Here is a 19,629-nt window from a genome sequence, read left to right on the forward strand (position 1 = left end):
ACCACCATGCATGTTTCCTTTATTGTTTCTGTCAAGTCAAGTAACTTTCATTTTTCATATTGCTTGTTTCAAAGCTCTAAAAGAAAATAGTTTCATTGTTCAGCTGAAGTTCTGAGTTAGAGCATTTAGCGTCAGGGTTATTATGAAGCAAGGATGTACAGTGTGTACAGAGACACAATAACTACATGCCTTTCAGTATAAAAGAGGAACAGCATTTATAAGACACTATAGCAGCAATTCAATTATTTGTATTACTGTAAAGAGAGAGGATGGAAGCAGGGTGCATAACTGTAGTTAATTGTACATGGTAGAGATTATCTATACTATTTGTTAATACAAAAATTCATAACAGGGTTGTTTTTATAAATGTTCTACATCTTTCTACAGACTGAAAAACAATTGGGGGTTCTACTTACAACACTTTATGACATTCCTTGAAAAGAAAACAGAGAGAAAAGGATCCAGACAGCAGTTTAGCAAAGCCAGAGTCTTGCTTGTATCACCATAAACTCTACGGAAGGACTTCAGTCGGGCATAAACATCTGGATGAGATGTTTTAGTCAGAGTAGTAACTATATCAATCACATTGATGATGTGCACAGGAGTCCAAAACAGAAAGAAAGCCACAACGATGCTGACCACAAGTCTCTTCTTGTAAGTCTTAACGTTTGCCCCCTGATTTCTGGGTTTCTGGTCCTGTGGAGCTTTAGTTAGACTGGAGCTCTTGGCTTTTTGGCTCAAGCCTTTGTGCAACCAGAGATAACATGTTAACATGATCAAAAATGGAATGACGAACCCAAACAGGATCTCAAAAAGCAAAACAGCCACTACTATAGACTGCGACTCCATTGTCCTCTGACATCTTTGCAATCCATCCTTGTACTTGAGTCCTTGAGTGAAAAATATTGGTAGGGCAAAAACAAAAGCTAGAATCCAGATGCCAGTCAGATGAAGGCGTCTGTGTCGTCTTTCCAGTCTGTGCAGTAGCTTCCTGTTAGTGACCCTTGACTTGATGACATTGTGATAGCGGTGCACACTCATGGAGGTGACCGTCAGGACACCAACATACAGACTCCAGTGACCCAAGAAGAACAGGATCCTACAAGACCAAAGGCCAAGTTTCCATCCAAACAGTATTCCACACAGCACGACAGGAGCCAAGCAAAGGGTCAAAGCATCAGAGACAGCAAGGTTTAGCATTAGGCTTAAGGTCAAGCTAAAATTTTTGTTCCACTCACGAGCAATGCTGATGATTACTGCAATATTGTTTGGCAAACCCACCAAACAGCACAAACCCAGAACTACAGCAGGAGCAATCTGTTCTGATGTGGAATTGAAGCCCAATCTTAGATCCATAATAACAATTTCTTGTCTGGAAAATAATGAATCTGAGCTATGATTGCTGAAGAACAGGGGCTATGTTGACTCCTCACACTTCTCTAAACCAAAACCACAGCTTTGCTCACATCTCAATCTTCCCAAAAAACAAAGTGCTTGCAAAAACACAAAGGGAAAAAGTCCATTTTACTCTCTATTGTAACGTGTATTTCTATGTCTGATTAGTTTATAACAGGGTCACCCCCTTGGGGGTGGGGGAATGGATTCTGACAGCTGGATTGATTGCTGTCGGATTCTGTTCCCCCACCCACATGATAAGAGATTTTGATGTAGTGGCTTAAAATATGCTGATTCTATTCTGTGTGGGGATGGAGCTGAACCAGCATCAGATTGATAAATATTAGAACATAATTGTGTAAGAAAAATCAGCATCGTTTAAGCCACTACATCAAGACAGTCATGGGGGTGGGGGAACGGAATCTGACAGCTGAAATTATTGCTGTCGGATTCTGATCCCCCCATGTTTCTTACACAATTATGTTCTAGCATTTAAAAAACTGATACCAGCTAGTTTGTCCCAATAGCCTAGTGGGCAGCTTGCTGACATATAACACCAATGTGCTTTGGCTGACCTGACTTCGAGTCTTCGATTTCTTTTTCTCTTTCTCTCTTCCACTTTGCTTCCTGTCTACATACTTATCCTATCATAATATAAAGCAAAACTGCAAAAAATAACCCTTAAACTGACGCTGGTTAAGCTCCATCCCTACACAGAATAGAATCAGAATCGTTTAAGCCACTACATAAACATCTTGGGGGTGGGGGAACGGATTCTGACAGCTGGATTGTTTGCTGTCAGATTCTGTTCCCCCTACGTTTCTTCCACAAGAATGTTCTAATATTTTTCAAACTGATGCTGGTTCAGCTCCATACCCTCATAGAATAGAATCAGCATCTTTTAAGCCACAACATCAAAATCTCTCATCAGGTGGGTGGGGGAACTGATTCCGAAAGCTGGATGGTTTGCCATCGGATTCTGTTCCCCCCATGTTTCTTAAAAAATGAGGATATAACATTTACAAAACTGACACCAACTTCATGGTGCCAATGGCCTAGTGGTCAGCTTGCTGATGTACAACAATGTTGTGCTTCGGCCGACCTGAGTTTGAAGCTGTGTCCCAATGTGAAGGCTGCATCCTCCGAAGGCCGTATTTGAAGACCGACTGCGTCACCGCGGCGCGATGAAGACTGTCCCAATTCAATTCTGCATCCTTCGAAGGCCGTATTCGAAGGCCGGTTGCGTCATCGTGGTGCGACGAAGGCTACCATGATTCAGAAGCGACGCCAAATGCACCCTTCTTTTCCCCGTGAAAGGAAGGATACATAAAAGGGTCCTTAGCAGCCTATCCTACCCTATCCTACCCCATAAGTCATTGCGCGCCAGTGACGACGGCATTTTTTTGTTTTTTTTTAAAAAGGCGGCTGAGACTAGAGTTCGGTGGTGGACAGCAAATTCACATTTAAATGTAAGTATTATGTTTTCATTTACTCAAATAGCTAGCGAAACCAGAGTTAAAAGAGTTTTCTTTCTTATAAACTTCATCTTAACTCTTTCGTCACCATTGTGTGGTTTCATTTGTCAGGTGGTTTGAGGCAAAACTTGTGCTAATATTAATTTAACAACCTACTTGTAATATTTGCACTAGTCTATCTCACTTGTGTATTATAAGAAATATCACTCACCCTATAAAGCCCACAACAATAAGAAAAGCAGTAGATAAGGCAATGGGGTTTCACTTTTATGTGTTTTTGTAGTGCTGTCATGCAAGCTATGTCTACAAAGGTTTTAACCATATGTTTTTCTGAAGTATTTTGTATGCATGTCCTGATGTGTCATATTTTGCAGTGTTAACAATGCACTAATGTTAAGATTGCACCCTTGTGTTAATATTTTTCATAAGTACCCTTTTCTGCTTTTTTAGAGCAATTCTGGAGAAAATGGGTCTGCTGGGGAAGGTAACTCCCATACAGGCAAATAATAATAATAATAATAATAATAATAATAATAATAATAATAATGGGACAAAAAAATACAAAGAAAGTTAATACACACATCTTTGCTGAAATTTATTGCGCTGTTGTTGTTAACAAGCCATGGTTAATTTGCTCTGCCTTAGGATTGCAAGTATCCTGGGACAGGAGAGGGTGTGAATGGGAAACCCACTGCTGAAACTTGGCCCAGGTTTGTCCTCATGGATGAGGTGTTGGGTCAGGGGCATTGCACCAACCCCCCTGTCCTCATTGCCTCAATCCCTGAGGACACACCAGGTCAGAGTTCAGCAGTGGGTGCCCACGGTGAGGAAGAGCCAGAGGCAGCACCACCAGCAGCGGCACCACCAGCAGCAGCAGGAGCACCAGCAGCACGAAGGCGGCGAGACAGAGAGGACGAGTTTTTGGACTTGATCAGAGAAGACATGCTACTAGAGAGGGAGGCAGAGGTGAGGAGAGCACAGGAAAGAAGGGAGAGGATGGACAGACTGTTTTCTCTTCTTGAGAGAATGATTGAAAAATATTTTTTTTTCTACATATTCTTGTTTCACTTTTTTTCACTTTTTTTTAAAAGGAAAGAAAAAATCTGTACATTATTTATTTTTATGTAACTTTAAATGTGTAAATAAAAGAGAATGAATTGTTCTGGACATTGTTGATTTTCTACTTGAAACAAATTCTTCTATACCTTTTTTTTTATATATATATATAAAATTGGTAAATGAAAATCATTTGTTTTTTGGCTACATAAAAGTACTTTTTCCAACATACGTTAAACATATAAAAATCAACATAAACATTTAAATGTACAGTACATAAAATAAGAAAAAATGATGTAGACTTTTATTGAGCTGAGCAGGGAGACCCTGGTGGTGCTGCTGGACCGGGATGGGCTCCACAATAGAGACCCTGGGAAGGCCTCCTGCTGGTGGGACATCATCTGGGATGGTCTCCAGAGTGTTTGAGTGCATATTTACACTATCCACTAAGTTGTCTAACAACAGGTTTGCAGGGCTGACTCAATCGACGGCTGCCATGTCACTGAGATATTTTTCAGTAAGTAAGAGTATATTTATGAAAAAAGTACTTTTCATAACTACTAATACTGAATTGGGGAAAAACTACTAGTCATATATTTCAAACCTTAGTTAGGCAAAATTATCTTGCATACTCTAATGTACTTAAGATATCAAGAGTAAAACTAAAGGTATGTATTCTGCAGGGGAAAAAACTCCTTGTCAAGGTTTTTATGATGGTTTTGCATTTATATTTGGCTACTACTGCATTACTGCGTATGTTGCATTTTACTTCTGAATATTTTCAACGTTGTTACATTTAAACTATATACTTTTGTATAGTTTAATGTAATACAATGCATCATATTGTAAAAGAACATAATTTTAGTGTTGCTGTCCTGTGAGGGAAAAAAAGTACTTCAGTAGGTTACTTCACATTTATACATGAATACTTAACGAAGTATGTAGTTACGAAAATTAAAGTAACAAAATGTAGGCCTATTGTCACAATATTAACAAATTGTTGCTAACTACAGCTGCGTCCCATATCAAAGGGCGCATCTGAAGCGCTCGGACCGGTCTAGCCTACGGCGGAATTATTCTTGTCGCCTGGCAACTGAAAGCTGCCGATGACGAGCGGGAGTAACGTTTGCACTGGACTTTTTTAAATTCAACTGGGTTTTATATTCAAACAGGGTTGAAAACCTGTGTAAATATGTTCACCATGGTCCATTTGTGTACATAATAAAAATAATACACTTGTCTACAAAATCGCATCAATGTAAGATAAAAGTGAACATTTGAACCTTTGAATATATAGAGGCCTATGTAAGTTTTCTTTTCATATATCATTACATTACGTTAAGTTAACACCCAATACTTGAACAGTTTAAAGTGTAATCCGGCCCAAACCAGCTTAATTTAGCTGGCCATGGTCTTGGCTAAGCCGAAAATACATGTCCTCCAGTAAAAATGTAAAACATAAAAATGACAATAGCCAATTCTGGCTCCATAGCTGTTTACTTAATTATATCAAATGAATTATCAGGATGGCAGCTGTCCTCTCGCACCGTTGCTTGGCGCTAGGAGCGTTGATCAGGAACACCTGATTGCGCAATTAGAAAATCCTACGAAGGCTACATGGTGCGTTCTTCGAAGGACGCGTAGGCTGCATCCTTCGAGATCTGCATCCTTCGAAGGATGCAGCCTTCACATTGGGACACAGCTTGAGTCTCTGCTTGTGGACTTTTCCTGATCCCGTCTCCCTCTCTTTCTCTTTCTCTCACCCACTTTGCTTCCTGTCTACTTACTTGTCCTATCATAATATAAGGCAAAAACGCCAAAAAGTTTTATTTTTTTTAACAATAACAAATAAACCTTTACAGACCTCTGGTGAGCTCCGAAGTTGTTAATCTATGGATTTTGTTGAAGTTATCTGTTCACATTATTTCAGCTTATTTTTTAAAATAACTTTATTTAAAAATGGAATTTGTGTTGAAATACTACATTACCCATGATGCTGTACAGAAAATTCTGCACAAATAGTTTTAGGGTTTATTGCACTTTGTTCATCTTCTATTTGTTTACCAATTGCAGCTAATGCATTTGAAGTCTTGCACATTCACAGTAAATAATTTATTGTGGATAAAGTAAAATAATAAAGTAGCAACACATAAAATCAGTTAAGCAACAAGCTAAATAAATCAACTCAAACCAACTTTTGCAGGGTTATCTCCATTGTCAGTCGCACTCTCCAAACCTCATTTTGCAGGAAGTCTCTTGAACTCGGTCCTATATGGCATCAAGGGTGTTGATGCACCCTTTCACTGGTGTATCAGCCCATGATGCACCCTAACATTCTTCCTCTTGATGTTCTTTCTGGTTTGTGGTTTTCACACATTTCTTTCTCTTCTGTTCTTCCGTTTACTCTTAATGTAGCCCTTTTACTAAACATTTAGTCATAATGTCACCCCCCTTTTGTTGAATAAGAAGCCATTTTGAGGGTGGCCTCCCCCATCCCCCATGTCACCTGGTCAAGGGGATAAAGGAAGGTGTGCTCTGGCTCTCAGGGCTCTTCTTTGCTGGTCACAAATGGAATAGGTGGTCTCTTTCTCTCTCTCTCTCTCTCTCTCTCTCTCTCTCTCTCTCTCTCTCTCTCTCTCTCCCTTTTTCTCTCTCTATCTCAGGTGCAAACTGGGTAAGATTCTTTGGTGTAACCAATGTATAATCATGTTCTAGATATTTGAATTGATTGTGGAATTGATCTCTGATATCTGAAATATTAAATTGTTACATGTGATTATTCTAACTGATTTTGACATTGTTCCTTTAATGGTTATAAGGAATAGTTAAACATTCGCTCACTTTTAGTGAGGCACAGATATTATTAAAACCTTTCATTTATGGAGTCAGATGAATTAACGAGAGAATACATAACTAAATGTATTGTAAATTTAACCAACCAATACTTTGCATGAGTGAGGACAGAACACGTGATAACCTTCCCCGTGTATTGGCGGACCGGCAGATTGGACCAATATAGCGGGTCTTACAAAAGTAAACAATTTAAAGTAACAAAAAAACATTGTATTGTATTTCTTTAACGACTTGATATTTAGCACAAAAACGATTGTCGTGTGTTTTTTTTTGTTTGTACTGTATTCTTGTCACATAACAGTTCAGTCACTAGTTATGTTGCCATCCACCTATTTTATGTGAATTTTGGGATATCACATAAAAACTCTGGATGGAAATGCCGAGATGCACATAATTCAACAAATGTGCACAAAAAATTATACGTGCTCAATTGATGTGGATAATGTTTTTATCCGATAAGACATGAGCATAAACTATGATGGAGTCATATTTACCGCAAATCCCTCAAAGTGCAACAAAAAACTCACATGATTTTGACTTAAGGGATGTGATTTATATTTGGAATTGTCATAAGGGGTTGGTTGTAACATTTTTAATGAACTGTTTCAACTATCCCCACCCCAAACAGCCATAACTTAGCTAACTGTTTTAGCATGTGGGTCTGAATTTAGCAAGAATGCAAAGCATCAAATTAAACTAGAGAAACAGTTTTAGATTATGCAAGTCAAATGATTGCTAGGGAAAAATAAATAAATCTTGATAAGATTTTTTATTTCATACTTATTTGGTCATAAAATGTACAATGTTGCTTACAGTAACATCCCAATTATCCAGTGAGCTCAAGAGTGATGTGAGTGTATGATATTGATGAAATCACCATAGCTCTTTTCTGACTTGTCAAACTGACAGTGTTACAACAGACCCCATGTGTTACAACACTCCCTGGTCTCCCCCTACCTCCTAACTCAACATATACAGTTTAAACCAGACAACCAGCCCAAAGCCCATTTAACTAAAATATTTATCTTATTTGAAATATTAGATTAAAACACCAGGGGTACTTCAATAATTTAACAGCAAATTTATACACACACACAAATATATATATACATATATGTTACTCCTTACACAGAAGACATATTAGGGTTCCTTGAAGATATAGGGCCCTATTTTAACAACCTAAGGGCATGGTCTAAAGTGCACAGCACAAGTTCACTTAGGGCGTGTCCGAATACACTTTTGCTAGTTTAAAAACGGATCTGCTCGTGCATAAGGTTAAAGCGCGTGAGCAGACCATCTACGAGACAAGCTGGATTCCACCATATCTTTATGTACACAATATTAATCTTTTACATTGTAATCCTTTTATTTTTTTAATATTTGGCTAGTTTGTATGCTGCTGCGCGTCCCTGTGTGTGTAATAAGCAGAGTGTACGCGCATTGTGCACCCGCCTATAGGCACATATTACTAATGCGCCCTTAAAATAACAACAACAAAAAATAGTCTATTTCAGTTGCCTCAAAATAGCAACACGCCAACAATGCGCTCGAACAAACCTCGTTTTCAGACCAGACCATGGGTGCACAAATAGGTCAAATGCATTTGCTATTTAAACAATGTGGCACAGGACGTGAAAAAGTGACTGTGTCGGGCTGAAACTAACAAAAAACACTTGCGTTGCGCCTAGTGCCGCATTGCACCAGATTTATGATAGGGCCCATAATGTTCCAACAGCTCTGCTTGATCATTTACCAATGAAGCATATCAATAGCCTGACAAGCCAGTGGGAACTGGCTGCCAATGGGAACACACCATTGGCAGGGCTCAATCCAAGGGGCGGAATAAACGGTTGTCTTTCAAATTCCCTCTGCACGCAATAGGATAGCGCTACAACCAACCAGAGCGTTTTCCCACCAGCGGAGCTAGTTGATTGATTAAACTTTTGCCGTATCCGGTTGGCAAAACTCCAAACACATCTTCCTTTTTTAAGAATGACTTAAGTGCCGTTCTTTGCTCTTTTCTCAAAGAAAAGCTTAACTCCAAGTCTTCCAGAGTTGCGGCCAAAGACGTTTCGAAAGACAGCTGTTCGCCAGCAGCAGCAGCAGCAGCCATCTGCTTTGTTTTCAAGTAGCAGGGAATTCAGTGGAATCATCACAACTCTGCTGTCATTATGTTAAGCCCACCCACCGACTCTTTACACAATGTGATTGGCCTGACTAGAGTTTGGTTTTTCCAGCTCGCAAGCCAACAGAGAATTGCTAGACGACACTGGCTGCAAAATAAAATTTGCTGCCGCTAGGGTGCGTCTAGATTTCTAGGCTAGCAAATCAATATTAATCAGGAAAATAAGATTCTTATCAAAGTGTAAGAATCTTTTAATTGTTATGTTGTGTTGCAAAAATGAGAACACATTTTTAAGTCTCAAAATGTCTAGAGTAAGATGAAGGCAGTTTTTAATCAACAGGTAATTATGTGGAACCAACACATATAAACAAGTAATTTCTTGACACTTAAAAGTGTTATATAGCTCATTGAATCATTCTCATACTTAATACTGACAACAATGAAACCACTTGAGAGAGAACTGTCAGAAGACTTATTTTTTTGCACAAAAGAGGATACTGGTACAAGAGGATTACCAAAGCAAAAGTAACACAGAAACTCAAAAAGAATGGTCTTGTGACAAATCCCTGAAACAATCAGGCCTTCAATTTAAGCTTTCATTTCATGAGAGATTTTTGTTTGCTAAGAAAAGAGCAGGAGAAATGTTTCAGAGCTGGTAAAAGCTGTGAGAAGAGTGACTGTTTCATATCACACACATCACACTGCAAGTCGCAACATGCAGAAGTGAAATGCATTGTTGATGTCCACACAGGAACTAACACCTAGCCAATGCAAAATTAACTCATTAAAACTTTTTCCATTTAGTCATAGAAACTAATTTCCCCAGGCCCATATTACCAAAAATAGACTTCTGGTAATCCATACTCTGGTCTTATGAGACCAAATCGATAATTTTGGATCTAACAGCATTCAAGACGTATCACATTGCAAGGGGGAGCAGTGCAGTGAGAAGTTCCTAGTCCCCACAGTGAAGTTCAGTGGTAGTTAAGTTCTTTTATTACATGGCTTGGTTGAATTCTAATGTAGAATGCGGTCTGTTATTTCTTGATAACAGACCGCTGCTAAGTATAACACACCGTTGCCATGAAAAACAAAGCGTTGCTATGGACGCAGGATTCTAACCGTAGAGACGGAACGGACTATTTTCTAAATTAATAAACTCCTTTTTAAATCAATATTTTGTGTCAAATTATTGATTCATTTGATAGGTAGCCATTTAATAAGCGGGATAATGTAGAGCGAGGCGGTTGTTATAGCGAATACAACCCCTTCAGGCTGATTCAAGATCCCTCCGCTTCGCATCGGGGTCCTGATCAGCCTGTCGGGGTTATATTCGCTATAACAACCGCCTCGCTCTACATTATCCATTACATATAGGGATGAATGAGTGCTGAAGGAGTGAGGAGTTGTGCTAAATTAAAGGTGACATAAATTCACAATTCTCATTCTCCTTATTCCCAGTGTTGTTCAGCACTTTTCAAACATGACAATGACTCTCTTCATTCCCTAGTGATAATCCTTCAATGGACATGCATTTCACCTGACCTAACACTATGGGCAACTGTGGGGGATTTTGCAGAGACAAGTTGAACAACACACGCCTCATCAAACATCAGGGTAGGGTTGCACCAGCCGTTCGTAAGTTCTTTCTTAAATTGGAACGTGAAGTCCACACTAGAGGCTTAGTAACTACTAGCTAGTTTGTAACTAACTCTGAACTTTATTCCGTTGCACCATTTGTTCGTAAGGCAGAACGTAGCTAGTAGGTCGTAAGCTCTCCGTAAAGTAATGCGTAGTCGCATAATATGACGTTTAGCCTCGATGATCCAATAGCAGCCTTCAAATACATGAGCAGATGTTGTGTTGAAATGGCGTGAATTTATTTATTCACATCAACATTACATTACTTTATTCTTTTGCCTCACGTTACTAACGGTAAAAATAAGTTTCCATTAAATACGATACTTGATCATGAATAGCATAAGTGTTTTTATATGTAAATAACATTCAGAAACTGTATTTGAAATGAAATGAATAAGGATCAATAAATAAATATTGATACAAAAAACAAGAAATTACGTTTATTGATTATGACTGATATTTGACATGCACAACATGGACCGATGCACACAGCGGCGCACTGTTAAGGACGGGTTCGTGTTAAAGATAGCCGCTAACAAGGTAATCTTTTCACATAATGTTCTCTCTCTTAAAATGTAAGCGAGTGTAAATGTCAGCATAAATAATCATATATGTCTAAAGAATTGAAGTCTGTCAGGTAAAAGCATATTGATGCAGTTCAGTCTGTCTGATATATTATTCCATCCGTTACTCCTGATCGGAGGCTGCCGTAAATTCAGGGCTGCCAACTCTCACGCATTGAGCGTGAGACTCACGCAATTGACACTTTTCACACGCTCTCACGCCACACATCCATTTTCTCACGCACAGAAAAATTGTGGAGCAAAGAGGTACTTTTAATATTAAACTAATTCTCAGCTCTTAGATTCCGTCAATTTTATTACGGAATTCAGACAAAAATACGTTTGGCGCTTGTACCCACATAGCAAACAGACTTGGCCCAAATGTGGCCTCATCATGGCACTGCTGGCCTGTTGCCGGCACTGGCATGCATCATGTCAGCCAACTGTGGGCCATGTGTGGCAATGATGGCACTGCATGCATGACGGCAGACAACATTTGGGCCGATTGTGGATGGGAGATGTGTGGCCCAGATCATGTCAGCCAACTGTGGGCCAAGTGTGGCAATGATGGCACTGCATGACGGCAGACAACATTTGGGCCGATTGTGCATGGGAGGTGTGTGGCCCAGATCAGTGTAGCGATTATGGGCCATACTTTGTGTACGGGACAATTATAAGTATTTAGGCCGCTACTATTATATTCAAGGATTGTCCCCCCCACCACCACAATTTTTCACGGGAGAAATAAAACAGTTTAAAGTGTTGTCCATGGATAGTGCAGTTATCAAAACTACGAAAGAGATGAAATGATTTTAAGAATTAATAACAATAATAATATGAATTGACTTATGAGTCAGTGAAAAAAGCTATGTCCAGAAAAAATTATAAATAATTATAAATATAGCATTTAGTTTTCAGCAGTGTTCACAAAATTCAATAATCATTAAAAAATTCCCAAATCCAATTGACCTGAACAAAATATACATTTTCCTAACATGACAACTGAGTTACATGTTTTTAAATTATTTATTTTAATTTGTTTTTATGAATTTCTAATAAAAAAACTTAATTCACATACAAAATAGTCTAAAGTTTTCCATACTCTTTAGTTTAAGAACCACACAATCATGTTAAAAACGTACTATATATATATATATATATATATATATATATATATATATATATATATATACAGTGAGGAAAATAAGTATTTGAACACCCTGCTATTTTGCAAGTTCCCCCACTTAGAAATCATGGAGGGTTCTGAAATTGTCATCGTAGGTGCATGTCCACTGTGAGAGACATAATCTAAAAAAAAAAATCCAGAAATCACAATGTATGATTTTTTAACTATTTATTTGTATGATACAGCTGCAAATAAGTATTTGAACACCTGAGAAAATCAATGTTAATATTTGGTACAGTAGCCTTTGTTTGCAATTACAGAGGTCAAACGTTTCCTGTAGTTTTTCACCAGGTTTGCACACACTGCAGGAGGGATTTTGGCCCACTCCTCCACACAGATCTTCTCTAGATCAGTCAGGTTTCTGGGCTGTCGCTGAGAAACACGGAGTTTGAGCTCCCTCCAAAGATTCTCTATTGGCTTTAGGTCTGGAGACTGGCTAGGCCACGCCAGAACCTTGATATGCTTCTTACAGAGCCACTCCTTGGTTATCCTGGCTGTGTGCTTCGGGTCATTGTCATGTTGGAAGACCCAGCCTCGACCCATCTTCAATGCTCTAACTGAGGGAAGGAGGTTGTTTCCCCAAAATCTCGCAATACATGGCCCCGGTCATCCTCTCCTTAATACAGTGCAGTCGCCCTGTCCCATGTGCAGAAAAACACCCCCAAAGCATGATGCTACCACCCCCATGCTTCACAGTAGGGATGGTGTTCTTGGGATGGTACTCATCATTCTTCTTCCTCCAAACACGTTTAGTGGAATTATGACCAAAAAGTTCTATTTTGGTCTCATTTGACCACATGACTTTATCCCATGACTCCTCTGGATCATCCAAATGGTCATTGGCAAACTTAAGACGGGCCTTGACATGTGCTGGTTTAAGCAGGGGAACCTTCCGTGCCATGCATGATTTCAAACCATGACGTCTTAGTGTATTACCAACAGTAACCTTGGAAACGGTGGTCCCAGCTCTTTTCAGGTCATTGACCAGCTCCTCCCGTGTAGTTCTGGGCTGATTTCTCACCTTCCTTAGGATCATTGAGACCCCACGAGGTGAGATCTTGCATGGAGCCCCAGTCCGAGGGAGATTGACAGTCATGTTTAGCTTCTTCCATTTTCTAATGATTGCTCCAACAGTGGACCTTTTTTCACCAAGCTGCTTGGCAATTCCCCCGTAGCCCTTTCCAGCCTTGTGGAGGTGTACAATTTTGTCTCTAGTGTCTTTGGACAGCTCTTTGGTCTTGGCCATGTTAGTAGTTGGATTCTTACTGATTGTATGGGGTGGACAGGTGTCTTTATGCAGCTAACGACCTCAAACAGGTGCATCTAATTTAGGATAATAAATGGAGTGGAGGTGGACATTTTAAAGGCAGACTAACAGGTCTTTGAGGGTCAGAATTCTAGCTGATAGACAGGTGTTCAAATACTTATTTGCAGCTGTATCATACAAATAAATAGTTAAAAATCATATATTGTGATTTCTGGATTTCTTTTTTTAGATTATGTCTCTCACAGTGGACATGCACCTACGATGACAATTTCAGACCCCTCCATGATTTCCAAGTGGGAGAACTTGCAAAATAGCAGGGTGTTCAAATACTTATTTTCCTCACTGTATATATATACACAGTTGCATAAATATGTACAGTTAAAGTGTAAGTTGCAGGTAAAATTTTTCACGAAAAAAATGCAATAAACATAAAGATAAGAACCGCCCACCACTGTTTTGTATGTTTTTTTTGTATGATATGACGATAGTTTTTCTCAAATGAAACGGTAAAATGACTCAGAGTGGCTCTGGAGATGAATTTCATCATGTCATCATATCGTGACTGGCAGCAGCTAGACTGAAAACAGCGCGCGCATCACTCGTGCTTCAGTGTGTGTGTGTGTGTGTGTGTGTGTGTGAAATGACACCGCGCGTCTGCGCCATTCATTCACACAGAGACAAAGAACATGCAATGTTAATATTTAAATAGTATTTCTGCAGTTTAATATACACAGACACTCGTGGTATATATCGGCTACAGTGCTCATCGTAGTAATAAAAGATAGTCTGGAGCCCCGTGCTTAGATAAACATGGAAGCGACTTAACGCAGCTGCCTAACGTTACTGGGTACCGAATATACCCGGTACTACAGAAATGCTGGTACCGTCACATTTTCAGTACCGAAGTACCGGTATTTTGACAACACTAGTTCCCCACCTCCCCAGTCGTTCTCCATAATCGAGCCACAAACAGTAGGAGTCTAGCAGAGTATGGTTGCAACTTCCTTCTATGACGTCATCACCCAGTTGCTGTAAAAACGCGCTACCTTGAAGAAACCCCAATAAATGTTATTTCAACGCATTTTAAGACAGAAATGTTTATATATATACATATTGAGCACTTAATTTACACATTAATTGGTTGTGGTGGTTAACCTGCAACTTACACTTGAACTGTGCAGTGAACTATTGTTTATTTTGTGCGATCTCCACGGTAACAGCAGCTTTCTGGTTGGTGGATGAGGTTCACGTGATGCGTCGTTTGAAATTTCTCCCGCTGAAGGGTGAAGAAGACGTCTGACAAACAGAACCGCTGTTCAGGTAAGTGAAGCTATTTTGTGCACGACTCTATTTGTTTTACAGTCTATATATTGTGTACGACCTAACATTAAATGCAATACATACAGCAGACATGCAACCACATGGGTTCTCTTTTGCACTCATGCCGCAACAGATCAAGCCTGCGATGTGTTTACAGCTCTCTTATTTTTTTAGTATTTTTATTTAACCTTAACCTCGGTCCTCGATTAAAAATCGACCGTGGCGGGTACGAAGGTTATTTTGGCAGGTTAATGGCAATCTTTAAAAAAAATAGAAGAACATCTCTTTTTTGGAGCTTTTTTAAATACGTTACCTGAATTTTTTGCCTATGAACTTTTGCCTATTGTAGCTGATTCACTGCCCTGAACTTGAGAACGCGAGTACTGACGCGACCGGGGTGCTTTTGACCGGCCTGCGGGTCATTCAATAGTGCCACATTATAAGCAATCATTTCCTGTATAAAATGTAACCGAAGCAACCTTATTTTAATTTGTTACCTAAATTTATTTACAGTTGGTGGATGAATATTTGTATATGTATTTATTAATTTAGTATTTTGTCTTTTAGCTGCTGTGAGGAAAAAATCGTCTGACACATGCCACTGATCAGGAGAAAGAAGCAACAATACAAAGATGGCTTCAGCTCCTGAAACAGCAACATAGTTTCAGCCGTTTACTGTCTATGGTTTCAGCCCAGATCTGGCCCAAATCTGGTTCATGTCGATTTCACACGGTCCAGATGTGGGCCGACACAGAAAAGAGGGGCTGCAGAGCTGTACTTCACTTCCTGAGGATAGCATCACTCTCTCCCTCACACATACAAACATTTTTATGTGCAAATTTGTTTTAAGTAATTTTTTTTAAAATTTGCTTTATGTTTGTTGAGAGTAAAATTACATTATAATATGTTTAAATTTCAGTGCTAGATTCATTGATAGATTCATTTAGTTAGAATTGAAAAATGTTTTTTTTTTTTTTTGGCTTGTGCATTACTACAATAAGTAAACTACTGTTTTAAGACAGACCAGAACATTTTGAAATTAAATGCACTGTGAGGTGGTAATAAGATGTTAAGCTTTGAATGTTCTAAAAAAAAAAATAGAAAATAATAATAATTTATTATTATTGGCTTGTGCCTATTGTTAAATAAACTATTTTTGAGAATTGAATTTTCTTGTGCCTTATTTGTTCACATGGTTTGGGTAAGATTAGGCTGGGTTATGGCTCAGTTTTGGGGTTTCTGGTTAAAGGGTGGCGTTGATATGGTTAACTTATGGCTGAGAATTGGTACCAATAATAAAACCTGTTTTGGCCCAGTTCAGGGCCAGTTAAGGGTGACTAACTGGCTGAGATTCGGGCCAGTTATGGCCCATGTGTGACCCTTGTCTTTAATCCAGTTCTGGGTCACTTCAGGGCCGTCATTCTTTGCGGTACTTGGGCCGAGGGAAATGTGATAGTGTGGCCCGGAGCTGGGCCAGAAAAAAATTGCTATGTGGGTAAATGTGACGTGACAGATCGCTGAGCGCCTCAGTTCAAGTGCACGTGAACCGATCACCTGTTACTTTTTTATTTAAAGATGCAGTACAACTTACCGAAAGTATACATAATATCGACCAATTAGTGTTTTTCAACCACGGAAAGAGGTCAATATAACAGCAGGAGAACAATTATGTCACATAACGTTACATTTACCTCAGGAAAGCCATTTAACGACCATAGCATGTTAATTGAATAGAAAAAATAGCTAGAGAGGAGATTTTGCTGAGCACTATATTACATATTTATTATATTTTTACCTATGTCATTAAATAATTGTTATTATAACAAAAACTGCATTATATTTAATTTAATGTTATTTTTAACCTTTAATAATACCAGCAGATTGGGCCCTCTATGTTTACAGCATTAGGTGAGATTATTTTTTAAAATAAAATTTAAAATAAACATGTATCCAAATTAGTCAATATTGAATCAAAATCGGAATCAAATCACAAGAATGGAATTGAAATCTTGAAATTTTTGTCAAGCAATAATAAAAACTGTATCCTACCAGTCATTGTACAATGTAAACATTGTAACATGTTGTCACTAAACTTCATAAAATTCTATTTAGTTACCAAATGTTTTGACAATCACAATTACACTTATTGTGATGCAATATTTGTTTTTACATACCCCCCAGAGCAGTATAATATTCAGTATATTATATCAGAGCAGTATATGTACATGTAGAATATCACACATTTGCTGGATTTTGCAACCCTACATTTAATCAAATTTGGCTAATTACTTATTTTACAGATACTGATTGCTTATTTATCACACTGTTTTTATTAATTATGTGCTTAATAGGTTTCAATTTTGTCATCTTTTCACAAACTATGACAGTAATCATTAAGAAATAATAATAAAAAATCTCTTTCATGTGATTATTTACAATGTTATACTTACTCTATTCATGTTGATAAATATGACAGTATGTATAAATGGATGCGTGTAAATGAAATGCAGTCAGAAGAATGTTGAATTTTGTTTCTCCATCAACAGCATGTGTTGTTCATACAGCAAACCACACAAGAACAGCAATGAGGAAACAGGGAGTCTTTAAAACATGGAAGTAAATAATCCAATCAGAAATTTTGAATCATTTCTTTCTGATACATTTTAGAATATTTCCTGAAGAGACGGCATAGAGAAAAGGATCCAGACAGCAGTTTAGCAAAGCCAGAGTCTTGCTTATATCACCATAAACTCTACGGAAGGACTTCAGTTGGGCATAAACATCTGGATGAGATGTTTTAGTCAGAGTAGTAACTATATCAATCACATTGATGATGTGAACAGGAGTCCAAAACAGAAAGAAAGTCAAAACGATGCTGACCACAAGTCTCTTCTTGTAAGTCTTAACGTTTGCCCCCTGATTTCTGGGTTTCTGGTCCTGTGGAGCTTTAGTTAGACTGGAGCTCTTGGCTTTTTGGCTCAAGCCTTTGTGCAACCAGAGATAACATGTTAACATGATCAAAAATGGAATTATGAACCCAAACAGGGTCTCAAGAAGCAAAACAGCCACTACTATAGACTCCATTGTCCTCTGACATCTTTGCAATCCATCCTTGTCTTTGAGTTCTTGAGTGAAAAATATTGGTAGGGCAAAAACAAAGGCTAGAATCCAGATGCCAGTCAGATGAAGGCGTCTGTGTCGTCTTTCCAGTCTGTGCAGTAGCTTCCTGTTAGTGACCCTTGACTTGATGACATTGTGATAGCGGTGCACACTCATGGAGATGACCGTCAGGACACCAACATACAGACTCCAGTGACCCGAGAAGAACAGGATCCTACAAGACCAAAGGCCAAGTTTCCATCCAAACAGTATTCCACACAGCACGACAGGAGCCAAGCAAAGGGTCAAAGCATCAGAGACAGCAAGGTTTAGCATTAGGCTTAAGGTAAAGCTCAAATTTTTGTTCCACTCACGAGCAATGCTGATGATTACAGCGATATTGCTTGGCAAACCCACCAAACAGCACAAACCCAGAACTACAGCAGGAGCAATCTGCTTTGAACCCACAGCAGTGTTGTTAGATGTGGAAATGAAGCTTACGTTGAGCTCCATCATGATCAAATTTTTTTTGGGGGGTCTGGAAAATGCTGAATGTAAGTTATGACTGCTTGAAGAACAGGGGCTATGTCGACTCCTCCCACTTCTGTAAACTAAAACCACAGCTTTGCTCTTATCTCAATCAAGGGAAAAAAATAATTCATTAAAGCTTCCTTTTGACTCGCTATATATATTTTCTTCTAAACCAAACAATGCAATTAAAATAAAAGATACAGTGACAACATTATTAACTCACACTTCACCCTTAAAGGGGTCATATGATGATATTTTAAATGTTCATTATTTTGTTTATTGGGTGTAATAGAATAGGTTAACATTTTTCACATACTGTACATTATTGTTGGTTGTTAATCGATGGTATATGATTTTATTGAACTTCAGTTTGCATTATTTTTAGCTTATTTGTAAAATAGCTGTATTCTTGTGGTTTGTGGTTTTCAGACGTGTCTTCCTCTTCTGTTCTTGCAAGCTGCAAACATTTACCTCACATGCTTATTTTTTAAATAAAAAAATATTAAAAATCGTCTTATTAAGCTCATAATAATATATAACTCCATGGTAATATATCACTACTTATAGGATGTTCTTAATTCTAAGTTTTACAGTTTTCCTCAATCACTTTGGCTCCATTCTCGAATGAGTTTGTCTCTCAAAACAATAAGTTCAGATTTCTGAACAATTATGGCGCTTTTCCACTACACAGTACCAGCTCACCTCGGCTCGACTCGACTCGGCTCTGTTTGGTTTTCCACTGTGTAAAAGTTGTACCTGTACCTGCTTCCAGGTACTTTTTTTCGTACCACCTCCGGCGAAGTTCTAGCGAGCTGAGGCGATCTGAGGCGATACTAAAATGTGACGTGAAAACACGGCAGACTGCTGATTGGTCAGAGAGAATCGTCACTATTCACTGCGTCATCATTGCATGCGCCAGACGGAGTATCCTGAATAAAAAAACAGCAAAAACAAAAACAAAAACATCCAGAAACAGCATACACTCGATTTCCTCCAGATGTGGGCCACTTCAGGCAATGATGCGGCACTGCAGGCCTACTTATGGCCCGGACCAAATGTGTCTGAGCCTTAAGTGGCCCACTTGTAAAATGGCAAATATGGCCCAAATATTTTAAATC

At 38.7% G+C, this 19,629-nt stretch overlaps 2 protein-coding genes across 2 annotated transcripts; both read right to left on the reverse strand.

The window, feature by feature from the left end:
• Positions 1-408: 408 nt before the first annotated feature.
• LOC311089531 (leukotriene B4 receptor 1-like) lies at positions 409-1,356 on the reverse strand (the record flags this gene model as incomplete). The annotated part of the gene is made up of 1 exon (XM_084124256.1): positions 409-1,356. One exon carries the CDS (start codon positions 1,354-1,356, stop codon positions 409-411), a length of 948 nt encoding a protein of 315 aa, XP_083980382.1.
• Positions 1,357-17,244: 15,888 nt separating this feature from the next.
• Positions 17,245-18,442, reverse strand: LOC311089262 (C-C chemokine receptor type 7-like). The gene has a single exon (XM_084123816.1). The coding sequence runs from the start codon at positions 18,314-18,316 to the stop codon at positions 17,525-17,527; it is 792 nt and encodes a 263-aa protein (XP_083979942.1). The 5' UTR covers positions 18,317-18,442; the 3' UTR covers positions 17,245-17,524.
• Positions 18,443-19,629: the final 1,187 nt, after the last annotated feature.

The sequence above is a fragment of the Abramis brama genome (assembly GCF_963993115.1).
Source record: "Abramis brama genome assembly, chromosome: 9".
In the NCBI taxonomy this organism is placed as follows: domain Eukaryota; kingdom Metazoa; phylum Chordata; class Actinopteri; order Cypriniformes; family Leuciscidae; genus Abramis; species Abramis brama.